Source organism: Mauremys reevesii, linkage group 14, assembly GCF_016161935.1.
Source record: "Mauremys reevesii isolate NIE-2019 linkage group 14, ASM1616193v1, whole genome shotgun sequence".
Taxonomy (NCBI): Eukaryota; Metazoa; Chordata; order Testudines; family Geoemydidae; genus Mauremys; species Mauremys reevesii.
In genome coordinates, this window is record NC_052636.1 from 17,076,197 (window position 1) to 17,096,032 (window position 19,836).

Here is a 19,836-nt window from a genome sequence, read left to right on the forward strand (position 1 = left end):
GAGAGTTTGGAGAGAGTCTTGTTCCCCCCTCTCCCCATCTGCAGCAGCCACAAGCTGTCTTCCCTCCAGGCTCCTTGGATCTCTGAGCCTGTCCCTCCTGAGGCTGCGTGGCCCAGTTCTTGTTTCTGACCTTCTCCTTTTCCGGAAGAATTAGAGGCTGTTGCTCCTGAATGTTAGTGTGTAATTCCCCAGCCTTCTCCTCCCACTGGGGGAGTTTAATTCTCCCTCCCATTACACCTGAGTCACTAGATTTCCTAATTCCCCAAAATGTGCTTTTGCAATGTCACAGTTCTGGGGTAGCGAAGCCTTTCACCTGCCTCCATGGTCTGCTCAAGGAATGGCCCCTCAGGTATCAGGCCTCTAGCCAGCCCCTCTCTATGGGCAGGGACCCACATGCCTCTCCTTTTGACCAGTGTGTGAGGATTGCAGCTTCTCCTCCACTGTGTTTGCTGGACTAACGGCCAGTTCCAGGGGCTGTGAGCAGTGTGTCTGTCTGAGACAGAGGTGGGACTTTTGGTGATACTTGTATGATGCCAATACACACCTCAGTTTCCTGCTGTGATTGGTATTGCTATGATTGTAAAGAGCAGGAGACGTGAGGTGTTTTGTCACGTAGCTGTCATGGGGTGATATGAATGGGTCATTAAGAACTGGCTGGGGCCAACTTAGATCAATGGAATGGGATACCCGACAGAGACAAGGGAATAATTGTCACCTGTCCGTGGGAGGATCTCAGCTTGGCTGAGTGAAGCACACATGGACTCGTTATGTTTTTGAGAGCAGGAAGAACTGGGCTCGCAGACACAGGGAGCTTTGCTGGAGTGAAGACAAATGGACAGAGATAGTGAAAAGAAACCAAACTGTTTTCTACAGCAGCCTGGCTCAAGGGCATTGGCCAGTGTGGACTATATTGTCTTCATTGCTTCTCTGTGCTAATGAAAAGACTTTCCAGTGCTGTGTTTCGGTTGACTAATAAACCCTGCAATGTTTTAAAAGTCTGCCCAGTGTCACAGCAAAAACTTCCTGAGGTGCATTGAAGCATGAATGAGGAACAGTCTCTGAACAGGAGTGTCGTTCAGCTGGACCTGCTGGCAGAGCTCGCAGGTTGAAGTAGGAGTGTTGAAGCCAGAGGCTCAGTCTCAGGTGCTGAAGCTAAGTGGCCTGTCCTTGTGGAAGAGTGGGAGCCCTTGGGGGTCTAGTGCACTCAAGGGGCACCTCCCAAGGACTGTTTAAAAGCCAGGGCATTGCAGAGATCCTATGGATCCATGACAGTGCCAAAGGTTCAGCCTTATGGGGAAAAGATACAAAACAAGAAAAGGATCTAAATGCGTGTTTACCATCGCTCCCTCTCAGTCCTCATGGGAATCCCTGATCCGTTCCAAAGTGTATTAAAACCTTCCTCAAAGGCTCACCTCTTGGTTATCAGGTCATGTCCGTTTTGTTAGAGGTTTTCCCTTCACCCTCCCACTTCCCTGGTTCTTGTCATGCAGACAGCAAGCAGCGAAAGACCAGAAGTCCAAAGCGCAGACAGTACCATGTTTATTGGGGTTAGTTTCCAAGGAAGCATATTCTGAAGCCCTTCACACCAGTCGGGCTTATCTCGATATACGGATACAGTCTGTTCCCCAGTGTTCCCTTCCCAGCTCTGACGCCGCAGAGCCTTTATCCCGTGTCCCCCTTCCCAGCTCTGATGCAGCTGAGCCTGGCCTGTGTTCCCGTTTCCCCCCACACCTTAACAAACATGACTCCAATTTCCCTTCCCCCTCCTGTTGGACCCCATTTATATAGTAATATTCTCAGCTATACCTTAACCAATCATTTTACTGAAATGTAACGAACCAATTCTAACATATTGTAACATAATTATCTAACCAATTATATCCCACCACCCTAATTAACTTACACCTAGCAAAATTAACTGTACAGCAGAGAGAAACAATTACAGAACCAGACAGATTAACAATGGAAAAGTGGGGGCATAAAGATAGAACAATACAGAAATGAGGGTTTCACAACCACAAGCATTGAGAAGTGATTTCTTGCCAGACAAGCTGCTGTCAAACTAAGTTTTCTTTAACCATCTTAAGATCTGTTTCTTTATCTGGTGGTGATGGGCACTATCAGGACAGGATCGTCTTCCTAACAGCCCAATAGCACCTTATTTCAGTGTGACGGGTTTGGGGTGTGAGGATGTGACCCTGCGCTTCCCAGTTTATGGCTGCCCCTGCTGCTTAGCCAAAGGCCTTAGCCTAAGATCAAGGTCTCAGACGGTCACAGTAAGAGAAGGCCCTTACAAATACAGACAGTGATTTTGATTCTTTGTTTTCATACTCCTGTAAGCAGCTAAGCGATAAAAATACCCCTAAGTTCTTAAAGTACAGGCTTTACAGACAGGCCTGAATATCTCTGTTCTAAGAGTTGGGTCTATCCCTTCCCCCATTCTGTGTCTGTCTTGTCTATTCAGATTGTAAATTCTTCAGGGCATGGCCCAGCTACTATTCTCTGTTTGTACTTGTCGTAGCACAGTGGGGACCCACTGTTAGTTGCTCCTTAGGCACTAAGGTAATGAATATGATTTATTATAATAACTCTCCTGCCACTTGGAGCCAAGGAAGCTGGTCTTGGGATGTTACTGCTTAAAAATGAGCTGGGGGTTAAAACCATGGACTATTCTTTGTGACAAGTATCCCACAAATTCCATTGACCTCCCTTGTTTTCTTTGCCTGGAGTAGGGTTTCCAATTTCCAAACCTGATGTGATCTCGCAGCTGGAACGAGGGGAAGAGCCGTGGGTCCCAGACCTCCAGGGCTCTGAGAAAGAAGTCCTCCCGAGAGCTGCCTGCACAGGTGAGGAATTGGTTAAACCAACTCAACAACTGTGCGGGAATGCAGGAAACATTCGGGATGCCCTACAAAGACCTTGTGAGCTCTCCAAGTTCAGGATTGTCCCCTGCAGATGTGGAATCATTATGGCAGACGTCACTCATGGCTTCCCTCCTATTCTGACTAACAAGTGGCAGCAGGTCCCTCCCCAACCTTGCTTTCCCCTGAGTGTTCTCATGAGATGCAGACCAAAACTGATCCCTTCCTCTCTCCTCTAGGGAAGGGTTTGGGGAAAATCAGCTCCTGATAGGACTGATCTCTCCCCCACATATTTTGGATTGTTCATCCCTTTTTCCATTCCTCTCTCTGACATTTCCTTTCTCTCAGGTGCGGGGAGTGACCTATGTCTGGATTCTCTCTGTCTCCCATCTGGTGATGGGCTGGTGAGTGAGAATGAGGAGGAGAAACCCCAGCAGGAAGATGCTGAGCAAGGAGAACCACATTGGATGTTATCAGGAAGATCCAAAGGGAATGTTTCTGGGAATTGTGCACTCCCAGAAAAAGTAAAAGCCTGCGAGACTCAGCAGATGCCAGAGGAGAACTTCAGTAGCCACTCAGAGCTTATTACACGTGAAAGAATCAACTTGGAAGAGACACGCTACACATGCCATGAATGTGGGAAAAGCTTCAGTCGGAGCTCTCACCTTATCAGACATTGTAGAATCCACACAGGTGAGAAACCTTATGGATGCTCTGAGTGCGGGAAACAGTTCACTGGTAGTTCAACCCTCATCTCACATCAGCGAATCCACACAGGAGAGAGGCCCTACACATGCTCAGAGTGCGGGAAAAGCTTCAATCAGAGCTCACACCTTATCAGGCATAGGAGAATCCACACAGGAGAGAAACCTTATGGATGCTCTGAGTGTGGAAAATGCTTCAGGGATATTTCAAACCTTATCTCACATCGGAGAATCCACACTGGGGAGACGCCTTACACGTGCTCTGAGTGCAGGAAAAGCTTCAATCACAGCTCACACCTTATCAGACATAGGAGAATCCACATGGGTGAGAAAACTTATGGATGCTCTGAGTGTGGGAAATGTTTCTTTAATCGTTCAGACCTCATCTTACATCAGAGAATCCACACAGGGGAGAAGCCCTACACATGCTCTGAATGCGGGAAAAGCTTCAATCAGCGCTCAAACCACATTAGACATCAGAAAATCCACATGAGAGAGAACTGTAGCAAATGCCTTGACTAGGGCTGGCCAAAGTGGGTTTTTGTTGTTTTTTTTTAAAATCACATTTGCTAATTCCCACATCGTGATTTTTGCACCGTCTTCACCGAGGTCTCTCAGCTCCACCAGATCAGTTGCCTGCTTCTCCCTTTTGCAGCTCACCCTTCTTTGGGGTCAGTCCTGTGATCTTTTCTATCAACTCCTTTCCTTTGAGTCGTAGGAGTGTGTGTCCCTCCTGCCAGGAATGTTCATCAGCTCCAGGTGGGGGAGAGGTTTGATTCCCAACAAGCTACACTGAGGCAAAAACTACCTGTGCCTTCCATCCACTAGGGCTGCACATGGCGTTGGCTGCTCAAGTTAGTGATCTTGGGGTAAAAAGACAATTATAGTTGTAGAGCAGATGCAGCCCAGGTGCAGGGGTTGCCATTAGCTTTCCCCTTGACCTGACCTAAACTCCATCACTTTTCCTAGTCTAAGCAAACCCTGAGCATCACGGTTGTACTGTTCCCCCATTTCACAGCAACCGTTAGTCATCAGGTTTTCTTTTAGTTCTCTCCCTGCCTCCTCCTACTGTATCGTAAATGGAGGCTAATCCTGAAATTAAAACCTCCCTCCAAAGGAATTAGAGTGGGGGAACAGGTGAGAGAAATAGCCTGTGTGAGACTAGAGACCCAGTATAGACTGTAATTATTTCTATTTCAAGTGGAATTCATTTTGATAAATTTTAAAATAAATCTTTTGTTAAGAGGAAAATTACTTAATACAAGAGGTGTAACCTTTTACCCAGTTAGAGGGTAACAGCCAGAGAGTTCCCCAGGTCTCTTGTTTGCAAAGCAAAGACGTCACATCAGGCAGCAGATGTCAAAATCTACAATGGTGATGGATGTGTGATGGGAGCTTTTCTGGGTTGGTTTTTTGGTTTGGGTTTTTTATTTATTTTTTTGGGGTTTTTCAACCAGTTATTTTTATAGGTGTGGAGGCCCCTTTTCCTGTTGAGCACAGCTGTTTAACCCTCAGGCCTGGCTCTGGAAACCTCCTCAGTGCTGGCCTTGTGTTTCTTTCATGTTTGATATCTTTGGGGTCCACACATCCACACTACATGCGGTTCACAGCGACAGGTACTTTGAGAAACCTGCTGGGTTAAGTGGGCCTTTTCCAAACGGACATTGACCCAAAGTCTGCCTCAGTTCAGCTGGATTGGGACACGTCTGTATCACAGGAGTGGTTCACACCGGATTTGCGCAGTAACCTCGGGGGAGGGGTGGTAAGATAACATCAGTAGGAATTGACAACAATGAAGTTAAAGATAAGGGTGAAAGACTCACCTTGCAGGGCAACAAGCCTGTTCTGTTCATTCCCTCTGACGCATCTGGCACTGGTCACTCTCAGGCAGCACACGGGGTTAGATGGACCATTGGTCTGAGCCAGTAGGACCAGGTTTGGGTTCTTATGTTACGTAAGCCATCTACGGCCTTGTCTACACTGGCAAGTTTCTGCACGGTAAAGCCGCTGTCTGCCCTGTAACTTCCAAGGTGTGCACGCTTTCAAAGTCCCCTCCCTGTTTGCTTGGTGATGCCTGCCGTGGTCTCCGCGCATCTCTCCAGGTGACCAGGCCTACTCCACGCACCAGGTGAGCCCTGGCTTGGAGCAAGGCCGAGCTGCTGCACTTCATCAGTATTTGGGGAGAGGAGGCTGTCCAGTTCCAGCTGTGCTCCAGACACATAGAAAAACATAAACTCTTGAGCAATAGTCAACATGGTTTCTGTAAAGGGAAATCGTGTCTTACTAATCTATTAGAGTTCTTTGAAGGGGTCAACAAACATGTGGACAAGGGGGATCCGGTGGACATAGTGTACTTAGATTTCCAGAAAGCCTTTGACAAGGTCCCTCACCAAAGGCTCTTACGTAAATTAAGCTGTCATGGGATAAAAGGAAAGGTCCTTTCATGGATTGAGAACTGGTTAAAGGACAGGGAACAAAGGGTAGGAATTAATGGTAAATTCTCAGAATGGAGAGGGGTAACTAGTGGTGTTCCCCAAGGGTCAGTCCTAGGACCAATCCTATTCAATTTATTCATAAATGATCTGGAGAAAGGGTAAACAGTGAGGTGGCAAAGTTTGCAGATGATACTAAACTACTCAAGATAGTTAAGACCAAAGCAGATTGTGAAGAACTTCAAAAAGATCTCACAAAACTAAGTGATTGGGCAACAAAATGGCAAATGAAATTTAATGTGGATAAATGTAAAGTAATGCACATTGGAAAAAATAACCCCAACTATACATACAACATGATGGGGGCTAATTTAGCTACAACGAGTCAGGAAAAAGATCTTGGAGTTATCATGGATAGTTCTCTGAAGATGTCCACGCAGTGTGCAGAGGCGGTCAAAAAAGCAAACAGGATGTTAGGAATCATTAAAAAGGGGATAGAGAATAAGACTGAGAATATATTATTGCCCTTATATAAATCCATGGTACGCCCGCATCTCGAATACTGTGTACAGATGTGGTCTCCTCACCTCAAAAAAGATATTCTAGCACTAGAAAAGGTTCAGAAAAGAGCAACTAAAATGATTAGGGGTTTAGAGAAGGTCCCATATGAGGAAAGATTAAAGAGGCTAGGACTCTTCAGTTTGGAAAAGAGAAGACTAAGGGGGGACATGATAGAGGTATATAAAATCATGAGTGATGTTGAGAAAGTGGATAAGGAAAAGTTATTTACTTATTCACATAATACAAGAACTAGGGGTCACCAAATGAAATTAATAGGCAGCAGGTTTAAAACAAATAAAAGGAAGTTCTTCTTCACGCAGCGCACAGTCAACTTGTGGAACTCCTTACCTGAGGAGGTTGTGAAGGCTAGGACTATAACAATGTTTAAAAGGGGACTGGATAAATTCATGGTGGCTAAGTCCATAAATGGCTATTAGCCAGGATGGGTAAGAATGGTGTCCCTAGCCTCTGTTCGTCAGAGGATGGAGATGGATGGCAGGAGAGAGATCATTTGATCATTGCCTGTTAGGTTCACTCCCTCAGGGGCACCTGGCATTGGCCACTGTCAGTAGACAGATACTGGGCTAGATGGACCTTTGGTCTGACCCGGTACGGCCTTTCTTATGTTCTTATGCTCCAGCGGTAGGAATTATCACGCCTATGGACAAATTTCATGATGCATGAGAGAAAGGGGCCATGACTGGGACACACTCCAGTGCAGGGTCAAAGCGAAGGCCCTGCAGAACACCTGCCACAAGACGTGGGAGGCAAACTGCCGCTCCAGGGCTGTGCCCATGAGCTCCAGATTCTACAAAGAGCAGGACGCGATAATCGGTGGTGACCCCACCTCCCCTGCAAAGGGCACTGTGGGTACTTTGGGGGCTTGCGTGCCCGTTGAGAGTGGATCGGGCCAGGAGGAGGAAAGCTTGGATGAGGATGTGAAGGGGGACCCAGAGGCAGAGGATGACTCATAGGTCAGAGATGTTTGCAGCTAGAAGTTCTTCTCTGCCCTGGAGGAGGCTCGCCAGTCACAGCTGGCTAGTGGCTTTGATTTTGGGAATCACTGAAGCAAGTTGTTGGGGGCAGGAGGGTTGCAGAAAGCAGGAGTTATGGAGTGCCAAGCGGACACGCTCTCCAGGTGCTACTAGCACTGCAAACCAGGCAGCGCTGTGCGTGCCCTCCCCTGCAGCCACTGTCACAAACCTCTTTCCCGTGTGCCCCCAGACACGGCCAACGCACTCTTATCAACCTCCTGGCTCCAGTCTGGACCCTTCTGCATTCCACTCCTGCCACATCGCAGTCCAGCCCTGCGTACTCCTAGTACCCAGTCCACTCAACACCCGTCCCTCTGCAGTTCATTCCTGCCGAAGCACAGTACCTGCTGCACTGTACTCCCAAGGATACGGTTGCATAGATACTTAGACTGACACAAATCTTTAACCTCATCTACTCATGGGACACTCCTTTCCCTCATCCCCCACTGTGCGGGGGTGGGTGGGTGTGCGTGCGTCCGTCCGTCCGTCCGTCCGTCCTCTAGTGGTAGCCTTTTAATAGAATAGTTCTGGTTTGGAAGCAATCTTCATTCCATTAATTGAAAGTGAACAGAGCCCTGCAAAGCAACAGGCAATTTTCTGCCCCCCTCTAATAGTGCTGGTCTCTGGCTGTTCAAATTCAACCTCCAGACACTGAGCCTCAGTGGTCCCGCCCTGAGTGAAGCTTTCACCCTTCCCGTCACAGATATTATGGAGTGTACAACATGGGGCCATAAGCACAGGAATATTGTCACTGGCCAGGTCCAGCTTCCCATAGAGGCAGCGCTAGTCGGCCTTTAAATGGCCAAAAGCACTCAACTGTCGTTCTGCACTCGCTCAGCCTGTTGTTGAACCGCTCCTTGCCGCTGTCAAGGTGCCCTGTGTATGGCTTCATAAGGGGTAGGCAGGGTCTCCCGGGATCACAATGGGCATTTTGACTTCCCCTATGCTGACGTTCTGGTCTGGGAAGAAAGTCCCTGCTTGCAGCTTCCTGAACAGGCCAGTGTTCTGAAAGGTGCGTGCACCATGCCCCTTTCCGAACCAGCCTGCGTTAATGTCTGTGAAATGCACATGGTGATCCACTACTGCCTGGAGAACCATAGAAAAATACCCCTTGCGATTAATGTACTCGGGGGCTAGGTGGTCTGGTGCCAGAATTAGAATATGTGCCATCTATCATCTGCCACAGTTAGGGACGCGCATTTGTGCAAAGCCATCTGCAATGGCATGCACATTGCCCTGAATCAGGGTCTTTCAGAGCAGGATTCAATTAATGCCTGGCACACTTTTGTCAACACGCGTCCAACAGTCGATTTTCCAACTCTGAACTGGTTAGCGACTGATTGGTAGCAGTCTGGAGTAGCCAGCTTCCACAGTGCTCTTGCCACACGCTTCTCCAACAACAGGGCAGCTCTAATTCTCGTGTCCTTGTGCTGCAGGGCGAGCTCATCACAGAGTTCCTTGAATGTGGCTTTCCTCACCCAAAAGCTCTGCAGCCGCTGCTCATCATCCCAGATGTGCATGAGAATGTGATCCCGCCGCTCAGCGCTTGTTTCCACAGCAGCATTCCACTGTGGTCAGCACCCCGTGAATGCCATAAGCAATCTCCTGTCGTAGCTACTACATGTGGCGAGATCAATATCGAACTCCTCTTGCCTTTGTAGTTGAAGGAATAACTCCACTGCCACTCGTGATGTGTTAGTGAGAGCGAGCAGCATATTGGTCAACAGTGCGGGGTCCATGCCTGCTGCCCAAAGAGGCAGAATGCGCAGTACACCAACCATTGAAAGATGGCGCCAAATGTGAATGGAAGCACAGGGATTGCTGGGGTGCGAAGCGATGCATCATGGGGCATTGGGACAGGACCCGGGATGCTCCGCGACCCCTTCTGCCTTCCCACAACTCTTAGCAGCATAAGAGGAAGAGATGCTCAGTGGGATACTGAGTGCACCGCTCCGAACACTGCTGCAAGTGTGAACACGCTATTGCACAGGCTGTTGACAGTGTGAACATACAATAGTGGTTTCCCTTCAGCGCTCTCTGAGTGGCACTGTAACTCCTGGCGCAGTAACTCTGCCAGTGTAGACATAGCCTCAGAGAGACTGACTGCCAGGATCCCAGGACTGATCCCCTCTGGGGAATGAAGCACAACGGCGACGGGCTATGCAGCCTGCACTAGTCTCCCTGTACCTGCAAAGCCTGCTAGCCCAATGTGCTGGAGCATCTATGCCATTACCTGGTTCCTAAACTGCAGCTACAGTTCCTACCCCAGGTGAATCCAAAGACTGAGAGGTGCAGAGACCCAACCCCTTCTAATCTTAGAAACGCTTTGTTCCCTTTTCTATTTTTTTGTCTGTTTCTTTTTATGAACTTGGAGACCTCCCAGCCTTTCTATTAGATTGAAGGGGGGGAGGTAGTGCAGTGTGTGTGCACGTGTGTGTGTGCACGCCTCTGAAATCTACACAGGGAAGATGCTAGGAAAACTAGTTCCCCAAATCTTAATAGCCTTAAAACCCTGCCCTATGAAATGACTGAATGCATGCGCCTCACCTGTGGAAGCATTGCAAAGAATTGAGCTGTCAGATATATATTGTTCAGAGAGAGCTGTTTGAACTTTTTACTAATGTCTCTGTAAGGTCAGTATGTGTTCTGGGGCGAGAGGGTGAGGAGAAGTATTAGCTACACAAAAGTGACATCTAAGGAGAAAACTGTAATTAGCTTTGAGGTTGTGGGCTAAATGTCAGCAATCATTTGGTTTCGGTATTGAAATATTCAGCTGTGTAAATCTGGGTTGCACTGCCTGGGTGAAAATCTGATTGGGGTTTCGGCATCACTAAATGTGCACCTGCCTTCTTGGGTTGCTCTTTTAGGATTTATAGGGGTTGGTTTTTCTGCTGTATTAATCTGATGGTTGGACTAAATTGACGACTTGATTCCAGCGCAGTATCCTTGTTAACTCATTGATTTCCTGATTTGACCTGAACTTTATCACTGTGTTGTTTAACCCTTAGCTGAGTGGTGTCTATAGTCATTTAGCCTCAGTGATGTGAGCTCTTGGATTTATTTGTTCGTGTTAATAAAACCTGTAACTGGGAAGTTGAGTCATTTCTTTCAATAAGCAACAGGGGCTGGAACTTTTCTTTGTATATTTCCCTTTAATTCAATCTCCATTTTCTTCATTTCACACTGTTCTAAGTTAAGGAACGTGGAGCAACAAAAACTGACACAAACCTGTTGCTGCCCCACTGTGTGCCCATCCAGCAGGAGCAGAGAACAAACCCCTCCTGGAGCCGGGATTGTCACACTGGACTGGAAATACAGACGCGTGTTCCCAAGCTTTGCTGTCTTTCTCCAATCATGGCATAAGGGTGACACCTACACCTACTTGTAATCACGCCTGGCAGGAAGGAGATCCCTATGTGCATTGCCTAGGGAGGCAGGGGGATCTGGGAGACACTGGGGGCTATTTACCCAGAGCTCAGGAGCAATCTGCTCTGGGGTGATGCAGTAGAAAAGAGCTGGGTGCTGCTTACCCCACTTATTTCTCCTTATCCCCTTTCAATCTCTCCTCTTTCCCTTTCTTCCCCCTCCCCCACCCTCTGGCAGGGAGACTTGGTCACTTCCCTGCTCCCAGGGGCGCTCACTCTCCCGTAGCTGGATTGGCCCCTGTGAGCGCTAATAGGAGCGAGAGCCTGGGTGCGGGTCAGTCCCTGCAGGGGTTCTGGGACACACAGGGGCAGGAGGAGGAGCAGAGATGGGGCTAGTTCCCACCTCAGACAGTCCCTGGCCCGGTGAGTGCGGCAGCTGCAGCCTGGGTTGGGCTTGAAGGTGCCAGGAAGGGGCTGGAGCAGTGGGGGGCTGGTAGGAAGGAAGCAGGAAAAACAAGGAAAAGAGCCGTGGGGCAGCTCCTGGTGGCTGGGCTTTGTAAGGTGCAAGACACTGCTGGTGCTGCTGCCTCCAGTGTGCGCTGGGAGCCCGGGCTGAGCTCCGGGCTGCTGCAGCGGTGCCAGAGGTGCTGGGCCAGGGACAGCCTTTCACTGAAGCACTTTATGTGCCCATCCGAGGTGGGGAATTTCTCCAGCTGGACCCAGTCACAGGCTCTGCTGTCCCTGGCCTGGGGCTGCAAGGGCCAGAGGGACCCCAGGGGCAGCCCTGGGTGGGCAGAAGAGAGACTCCACACACAGGTCCCAGAAGCTGAGGGTCTCGCAGCCCCTGGGGATCTGCTCTTGGGTGGGGTCTGGACAGCGATGGAGCCCCTGCCTCATGCTGCCTCAGGTGTAGTGTGAGTAACTGCTGCGTGTAGGAATTTGCTACTTATGGTGCACTGAGCCTGTTCACATAAACTGAGCATGCTCAGTAAATCTGCTGAAGCCACTTCCCTTCACCCTGCTCTTTCTCAGAATCAGATTCTGCAGATTGCTATTTACAGGGTGTCATAAATGTATCGCTACGGGTAGCATAAAATACCCTGTAAAGGGTTAAAAAGCTCAGATAACCTGGTTGGCACAGGACCAAAAGGACCAATAAGAGAAGAAAATACTTTCAAATCTGTGGGGGAAGGTTTTTGTTTTCTTGTTCCTTTGTTCTCTCTGGGTCAGTGAGGAACCAGGGCATGGAAAATACATCTCCCTAAGCACATGGCATAGAAAAACCTTAGAGTTCTGTCCATAGGCAGGTCCTTGCATAGCTTGCTGAGTCACAAGACGTATCTGCCTTCTCTCAGTGGGTCGACTGTAGAGCTGATGGTCCGTAATGGGCCATCAAGCAGGCTCAGCAGAACTGACACCAAATTGTCTGGCTGGGGTGTTCCCCGGAAGCAGAGCACAAGTTTGAAATACAGGCAGCATAGAGCCAATATTCATAACATCAACTTCAAAAATGATACACATCTAGAGATGGCATCATTATAATCAGCCAATCAGAACCTCTCCATAGAACCCTTACACGACAACCTTTCTACAATATTGGCTGCAAATATAGAACAGTGGTCGCAATGGTGATCTATACAGGTACAGATTATGTCAATAACGTCACAGGAGGTGACATGGCATCAGTGAGACTGATACTGGAATAGCCTCCAGTTTTGGTGTCCTCATTTGAAAAAGATGTTGTGAAACTGGAGCTGGGGCAGCAAAGAGCCACCAAATGTCCTGAGGGCTGGAGAAAAATGCCTTCTAGTGAGCTATTGAAAGAGCTCAACCTGTCCAGCTTATCAAAAGAAGATTGAAAGGTGACTTAATTGAAGTGTTGAAGTGCATTAATGGAGAGAAAAGATTGGATATTAAAGGGCTCTTTAATCTAGCAGAGAAAGGAATAACAAGACCCAATGTCTGGAAGGTGAAAAGAGACAAATTCATATTACAACTAAGGCACAAATATTCAACAGCGAGGATGATTTACCCCAGGAACAAGCTACCAAGGAAAGTGATGGATTCTCCATCTCCTGATGTCATTTCATGAAGACTAGGTGCCTTTCTGGAATGTGTTTGCCCCAAAAGTAGCTATTGTGTCATACAGGAGGCCTGTGATACGCAGGGGGTCAGATTAGATGCTCTAATGGTCTCTTCTGGCCATAAAGTCGACTAATTTCTGAAAAACTGAGTGTAGCATTGGGAGCAGCGTCTGATGTTTCCCTGTCTAGCCGACTTGCTGCCTAGAACAAACGCTCCTTGAGTGGGGTGATCCACAGGGAGTAGCTGAAACCTCCAAAGTGCCTGACCAGGGGCAGGACATTGGCACAGCGAGGGAGGGGTGTGGCAGTGACATCACAAAGGCCTTTTGCAGGACCTCAGACTATTGGTCCAAGATGGTGGGGAGGTGGTGACCTCACAGAGAGATGCTGACATCAGCCAGGCAGGACAGGGGTGAGGGGCCAGGGAAACCTCAGAGACCCCTGTGGCTTTGCTCCAGCAAGTCTCCTTCTCCAGGTCTCTCTTTGAGGACTGAGAGAGTATTTGGGTTCACGGACGTGAGCGCCAGGAGGAACCTCTTTCGAGTTTTCTCCTTCCCTTTTCCTGATTTTACTAGAAAACAGCCGTCCCTGTTTAGAAGGTAAGAGCCTCCTGGAGGTTTGAAACCTGTTCAGTCTGATCCATCTGGTGACAGTTGAATTCTAGGCATGGAAAACACGAGGTTAAGGAAGCAGAATTTTATTCTGCACCTGGGATTTTGTCCCTTAGAATCACTGGGGACATTAGGGTTTGTCCTTTTTGTTTCCCCTTTTCCTCCATCCATCCCCCCCTCCTTTCTCTTCGTCTCTTGCTTCTTTTGTCCTTTCTCCTGTTCACCTCCCAGGAGGGAGGGGTGTGTGTGTGTGTGTGCGTGTGTGTGTGTGTTGCGGGGGAGTTCTCTGCAGCTCCCACTGTGGGAGGTCCACCCAAAAATGTGGAGCTGAAATAGTGCTCAGGCAGTCAGGGCCGGATTAACCTTCTGTGGGTCCTGCTTTAATAGGTTCAATTAGTTGGTTAATAAGATGTTTATGAGGTAAATCACTGGCTTTAAAATAAGATCCAATCTGGAGCATATGAACTATTGACCCCTGGACTCCATCTCTGAGAGGGGACTTGTTTACCATCAGGACACAGGCTCAAACCAGTCCAAACCGGTTTTTCCCGCCAAAACCAGCCCTCAGCGTTCCATCTCCTCAGCACTTTTCCCGCCACAGAAGTGATATAAGGACGTGCTCAGCGCCTGCGCGGGGCCGCCCCCCCCCCAGCGACGGCCCCTCCACGGTCGGGTCTTCCCAGCGCTCCCGAGCCGGAGAGTGACGAGCCCCCTCGGTCCCGCCGTGAGACTGAGGAACAGGAGGCCTGTCACCCCCATTCCTGCCGTCCTGCATCCCTGGTGTCCAGCCTCCCACGGAGCCCCGGGAGTGAGACCCCGGGGCACTGGGGCTGGGCAGGAAAGTGACTCTGCCCTGGGGAACCTGGGAGAAGCCTCAGAGCTGCCTCAGCCCCAGTGGGATTTGGGGGGCAGAGACTGGGGCCTGGCAGGGGGGGATCCCCTGTGGTGTGGGGAGATGGGGGTGTCAGGCAGGAGGAGAAGCTGGAGTTGTAGGGGAAGGTCAGTGGGATGTGGGGTTGAACTGTCTCTGGGCAGCCAGGAAATTCCCGGGAGTGGCGGGCGGGGAAGGGGAGGGGGTTACTGGGATCCTGTCCCTGTTTGTGCCACTTGCCTCTCGCCCCCGATACAAATTCTCTCTAGTTCTGCCCCTTTTCTCTCTCAGTGTCTCACACGGGGCTATAAAATCTGGGGCGATTCCCCCCCATCCCCGCCAATGATAAGCTCTCCCGTCTCCCCCGATTTCCCCCGTTCTCCCCATGAGTCTCAAACGTCAGTTTAAAATCTTCTCTAGTGACGGGCATTTTCCCACCCATTTTATCTGCAGCGATTTGTCCTTGTGTAGGTGGGAAATTGTTGCCCTGAGTCATTCCCCAGCACATGGCTGCCCCTGGAGTGGGGGTGGGATTGCTCAGTGGTTGGAGCACTGGCCTGCTAAACCCAGGGCTGGGAGCTGACTCCTTGAGGGGGCCATTTGGGGATTTAGTTGGGGATTGGTCCTGCTTTGAGCAGGGGGTTGGGCTAGACACCTCCTGAGGTCCCTTCCAGCCCTGATATTCTAGGAGATGCCGGGTCTCTGCCAGGGCAGGGAAGGGCAGCGCACGTGTCCCCCGTGGGGACTGCCCAGACCCCAGTTTCCCAATCCCAATTGTTGACCCCTAACTACCAACACAGTTACCCCCAACCATCAGTTGCCAGTCACCCGCCCATCCCCCACTGCTGCCCCCTTCCTTTATCCAGGGACCTTTCAGCTCCCCCTCCCCCTCCCTTTTAATCAGCTCCTCAAAGGGCTCCCTGCTGCCCATGGGAATGGTGGGGGAACCATTACTTTGTGTTTATGTATTGGACAGTCGTATAAAATCCAGTCCAACAGTCCTGCTTTTCCACTAGTTCGTTAACAACAGTATAAAATCCCCTCAGATCTTGGTGTTTTTCTCTCATGTTATCAAATACGCAGTTTGTGACACATTTTCTTTGAAAATCTCAAAGATTCATATAAAATAACCTAAACATTTGCCCCACTTCTCTCTAGTTGTCTATTTCTAATTGAATATGCTCTGAGATTTCCCCCTGTCTCTCTAATTATAAAATACCAAGAAAATCTCAGATTTACACCTTTTCTTAGATTCTTGAACCTGGATATAAAATGTTTGCAAATGTTGCCCATTTCCTATTTATTCATTTATCAAATATTGATGTGAAACACACAGATTTTGCCTGCTATCAGCTGATATAAAATCCCTCTGATTTTCCACTTTCCTCTCTATAATTTGCAAAATGGATCCAAAATCTCTCAGATTTCCACCCTTTCTCTTTCATTTCTGAACGTTGCTCTCAGAGCTCATGTTTTGCCTTTTTCTGTCATTATCAAATGTCAGTTAAAAATCATCTCGGGTTTGGGGCTGTTCCCCATGTTTCTAAATCCCAGCAACTTCTTCCTTCGAGGGAACCTGTTGCCCTGAGTTCTTCTCCATCATGGAGGTCACAGGGGGTTAAATTGCCCAGAGATTATCTTTCCCGACTCCTTTGTGAATCATTTGGTCCCTCTTTTACGTCTGTTAAAATGTTTGCCGAAGAAAGAGACCAGCCAGATATTTAATACCCTTCAAAGCCAGAGGCCTCCCCCTGTTTGGGGATCAGTGGGTCCCAGCTGATAACAGGAGAGTTGGCTGGACCCTTTTCTTTTCTCCAGCTGGCACGGGATGAGGAGGTCACTCTGAGTGCAGTGTGAGTTGAGAAGTATCCCAAACCCCATGGCAAATGGCCTCTGTGAGGGGTTGATTCCCGCAGTGCTAAGATGCAGCCACCTCTGGGGTAGATCCATGGTGGCCATTATTTGCTAGTGACAGGCATGGACATTTCTTACCTATTTTGTCCCTCCAAGCCTTCCATACTCCTGTTCAAGAGACTTCCCCCAGGGCTCCCTCTGCCTGTGTGACTGGCCAGCAGGGGGCGGTGGTCACTTTCTATCCACTTATCAAATACTGTGAGGTAACAGTGTTGCAGGGTGGGGGTGGGGTTTTGTGGGGAGATAGCAGCTGAAGGGGGATTGTGGTGGGGGGAGGCCTCTGGGTGGCTGGGCAGGGGGTACCCTAGTGAGGTTGGTGGGTTCTGGAGATTTGGGGATTCAGGGGGTGGTTGTGATGTTCCCAGCCCTGAGGCTGTGGGTCCTGAAGGTGGGTATCGCTGGGGGCCTATTGGCTGCAGAACAGCCGGGGTGGGCGTCTCTTGGGGAGGCGGGACGGGGTTAGAGGGAGCCTGGTGCTGTGCCAGGGGCTCTGTCTGGGCTTCCCCGGCTGGCTCCTGGGATCGCTGCCATGCCCAGTGCACAGAGCTGGGGGAGGGGATCCCCGGCGCTAGGCCAGGGGGTGCCAGGGAAGCAGAGTGAGGGGTCCTGCTGGGTGGCGGCGGGGGCCCCAGGCAACTGGCAGGGCAGATCCTGCTGGGGGGGGGAGTCCTAGGCAGGCAGTGAGGGACTGAGTTCCCAGTGGGGGTCCCTTTTGGGGGGTCTCTGGCTGTTGGGGTCTCTTGGTGGGGGGAACCCTTTGGGATTCCCAACCTGGCAATGAAGGTCTGGTGGGGGTTCTCTGGCCGGTGGGGCTCTGAGGGGTATCTGGGGTCCCTGGCCAGGGACTCTGGGGGCTGGGTCCCAGGGAGTATCTGGGGGGGTGGCTGGCTGGGGCTCTGGGGGCTGCTCCTGACCTTTCTTCTTCTCCCTGATTAGCTTATGCCAGAATCCTGGCTCCAAGCACTGCCCGACACTCCCCGGCCAGGCCCAATCACCGTGATAACTTTCTAGCCACTTATCAGACACTGTGAGGTGAAATAACAGATTTTTCCTCTTCTCCCCTCTTGAAAACTGCAGGAACTTCCAGTTCCATGGTCCTAGATTGTCCAGTCCATTGTCCTGGATCTGGGGGTGAGGGAGGTGGGAAGGGGGTCAGCACTGCCACACAATGGTCCCTTCCACAGCGTTCTGGACTCATTCTTTCTGAACTCTGGTTTCATTGAGACCATTGTTAATCCAGAGTCACTGTATGGAAAGACAAGGAGTGACTCTGGATGGACAGTGGTGCAAATGAGATCAGCAATTCTCCCTGTGAGGAGGGGCTCTCATTAGCTGCTCTCCCCAGAGAGCTAAAGGAGGGAAGCTGCTCAAACGCTCTGTCCCTCTCTGCTCAGGATACTGGGGTTCAGCTTCCTGGGTCAGAGGCTGCAGCCTCCACTGTGATCTGGGAGACCAGGCTTAGCAGCTGCTGCTCCCCCAGCAGGGTTCTGTGCTGGGAAGTGACCTGAATTAAAGCTGCTTCTCTGCCCGGCCCAGGGGATGACTTTCTCCAGCTGGTCCTAGCCCCCTAGGGCAGCCCTGGGCCCTGTTAATACTAAATTCTGAGCCAGAGTCTCCAGGTAACTGACAGACCTCAGGGAAAGTGCTGGGGACTGTTATGAAAGTGACTCTGCACAAACAGCCCCTCCTCGTTTCTCCTCCCAGTAGCAATTGCCAGGAGAAAATCCAGCCATGGGAGAGCAAAGCCCCCAGGAATGGGACTGTCCCAGCCAGAGGGGCAGGGAGAGAGGACGGGAAGGAGAGACTGAAAGGGGCAGTGGGAGAAATGAGTGGAGGGAGAGATTTCCAGCTCTCTAGTCCACCCAGACACATGTATTGCTGCATCCCTGGGCAGAACCACCTTCCAGTGGACAAAACAAGGATCAGACAGAGGAAAAGCCAGTTCCTGACTCCATATTCCCCCTGCTGGGGTGTGGCTGCCGTGGGGTCAGTGTCCGAGGGAATCCCCCACAGTGACTCCTTTGGTTCTGCTCTTTTGTAGCCTTGTGTTAAGAGACTTTGTTAGGGGGTGAGGGGAGGGAGAAGGGAGGTTAAAAATGTGTCTGGGCTTAGCCTGGCAGGAGGGGCCAGGTCAACATTGTAATAAACAGACTGAGCATTTCCCAGCATGGCAGAATCTAGGGTGTCTGTCTGCAGGGAAAGGGCCTGGGGGATTCTGATGTGAAATTAACTAAAACCGGTTCTGAAACGCCCACAACTGCCCTTCTCCCCCAGACAGGCTGCAGAATGGCGTCCTTGTTTTGCTCCAGCTCATCCCAGCCTGGCGTGGGACAGAGAAGAGAAATGGCTGCAGTGGAGCCAACTCAGGTAGGGATTATCGGGGGGTTGCTGGTGGGTTCCTGCTGGAGAAGAGGGACAGCAAATACACCGGAGATGGGAAGGTTTGCACAGTCTGGTTTGGAGGTTGGAGCGGGGCAGGAAATTCACAGCGTGGGGAAAGGAGGAGGCCAGGGTGTGGCAAACCTGCTGGGATTTATTTAATAAGTGGCCTAGATTCTAGGAACAGACCCAGGAGGTTCGGAGGTGGAAATGCCCTAATTTGTGAAGAAAGAAAATAGCCCACCTCCATGGAGCTAGTCAAACTGACCAGACTCCCAGTGCTGGAGCCTGAGCTCACTAACCAGCGGCTGCTGTGAGATATGAAAGGGGCACCCATGAGTCAGGCTTATTGGAGCTGCCTCTCCCTTCATATCCCGCTCCTCACAAGGAGGAGGCTATTGGGCTTCCTACCAGGGAGCTCTCCCTGGACCCTGCTAGGGGCTCCATCTCCTGTATCAGTCGGTGGCTAGTAGGGGTGTGATGGATCTGCTGGGAGAGACAAGGGGCTCTCTCTTCGTCCCCTCACCCTGGTGTTTGCTGGATACGCTGAGCGGGGTGGAGGTGGGACTCTGTTGACTGCGATCCACCCAGAGCTTCCATTTGATTCGCTCCTCTCTGCCACAAATGGTGGGGCTGTGAGTGGGGAAAGAGGTCCTGAGTGTTGGACTCTTGCTCTTTCAGGGGCCGGTGACCTTCGAGGAGGTGGCTGTGCATTTCACCAGGGAAGAGTGGGCTCTGCTGGACCCCACTCAGAGAGCCCTCTACTGGGATGTCATGCAGGAGAACTATGAGAATGTGACCTCGCTGGGTAAGGGTTCCTGTTCCCTCTGTTCTTTCAAATGATACCTCACAAGCCATACTGTGTACAAAATTGATCATAATTTTCTAGAAGAGTGAACACAGGGGTGTAGACAGATACAGTGTCTGTGTGTGTGTGTGTGTGTGTGTTCCCAGCAGATATGTGGGTATTTCAATCCCTCACAAGCATAGTGTTTGGCATCTTCAAGGACCTGGGGAACT

General features: G+C 50.2%; 1 protein-coding gene across 1 annotated transcript in view; it reads left to right on the forward strand.

Moving 5' to 3' along the window:
- Nucleotides 1-3,499: 3,499 nt before the first annotated feature.
- Nucleotides 3,500-19,836, forward strand: part of LOC120381894 (zinc finger protein 850-like) — a gene marked incomplete at both ends in the record, with an annotated part of 38,256 nt that continues 21,919 nt past the window's right edge. The window contains one exon of the mRNA XM_039500054.1: nucleotides 3,500-4,029. Coding sequence (XP_039355988.1) covers nucleotides 3,500-4,029 — 530 coding nt within the window. The remainder of the gene's footprint in view (nucleotides 4,030-19,836) is intronic.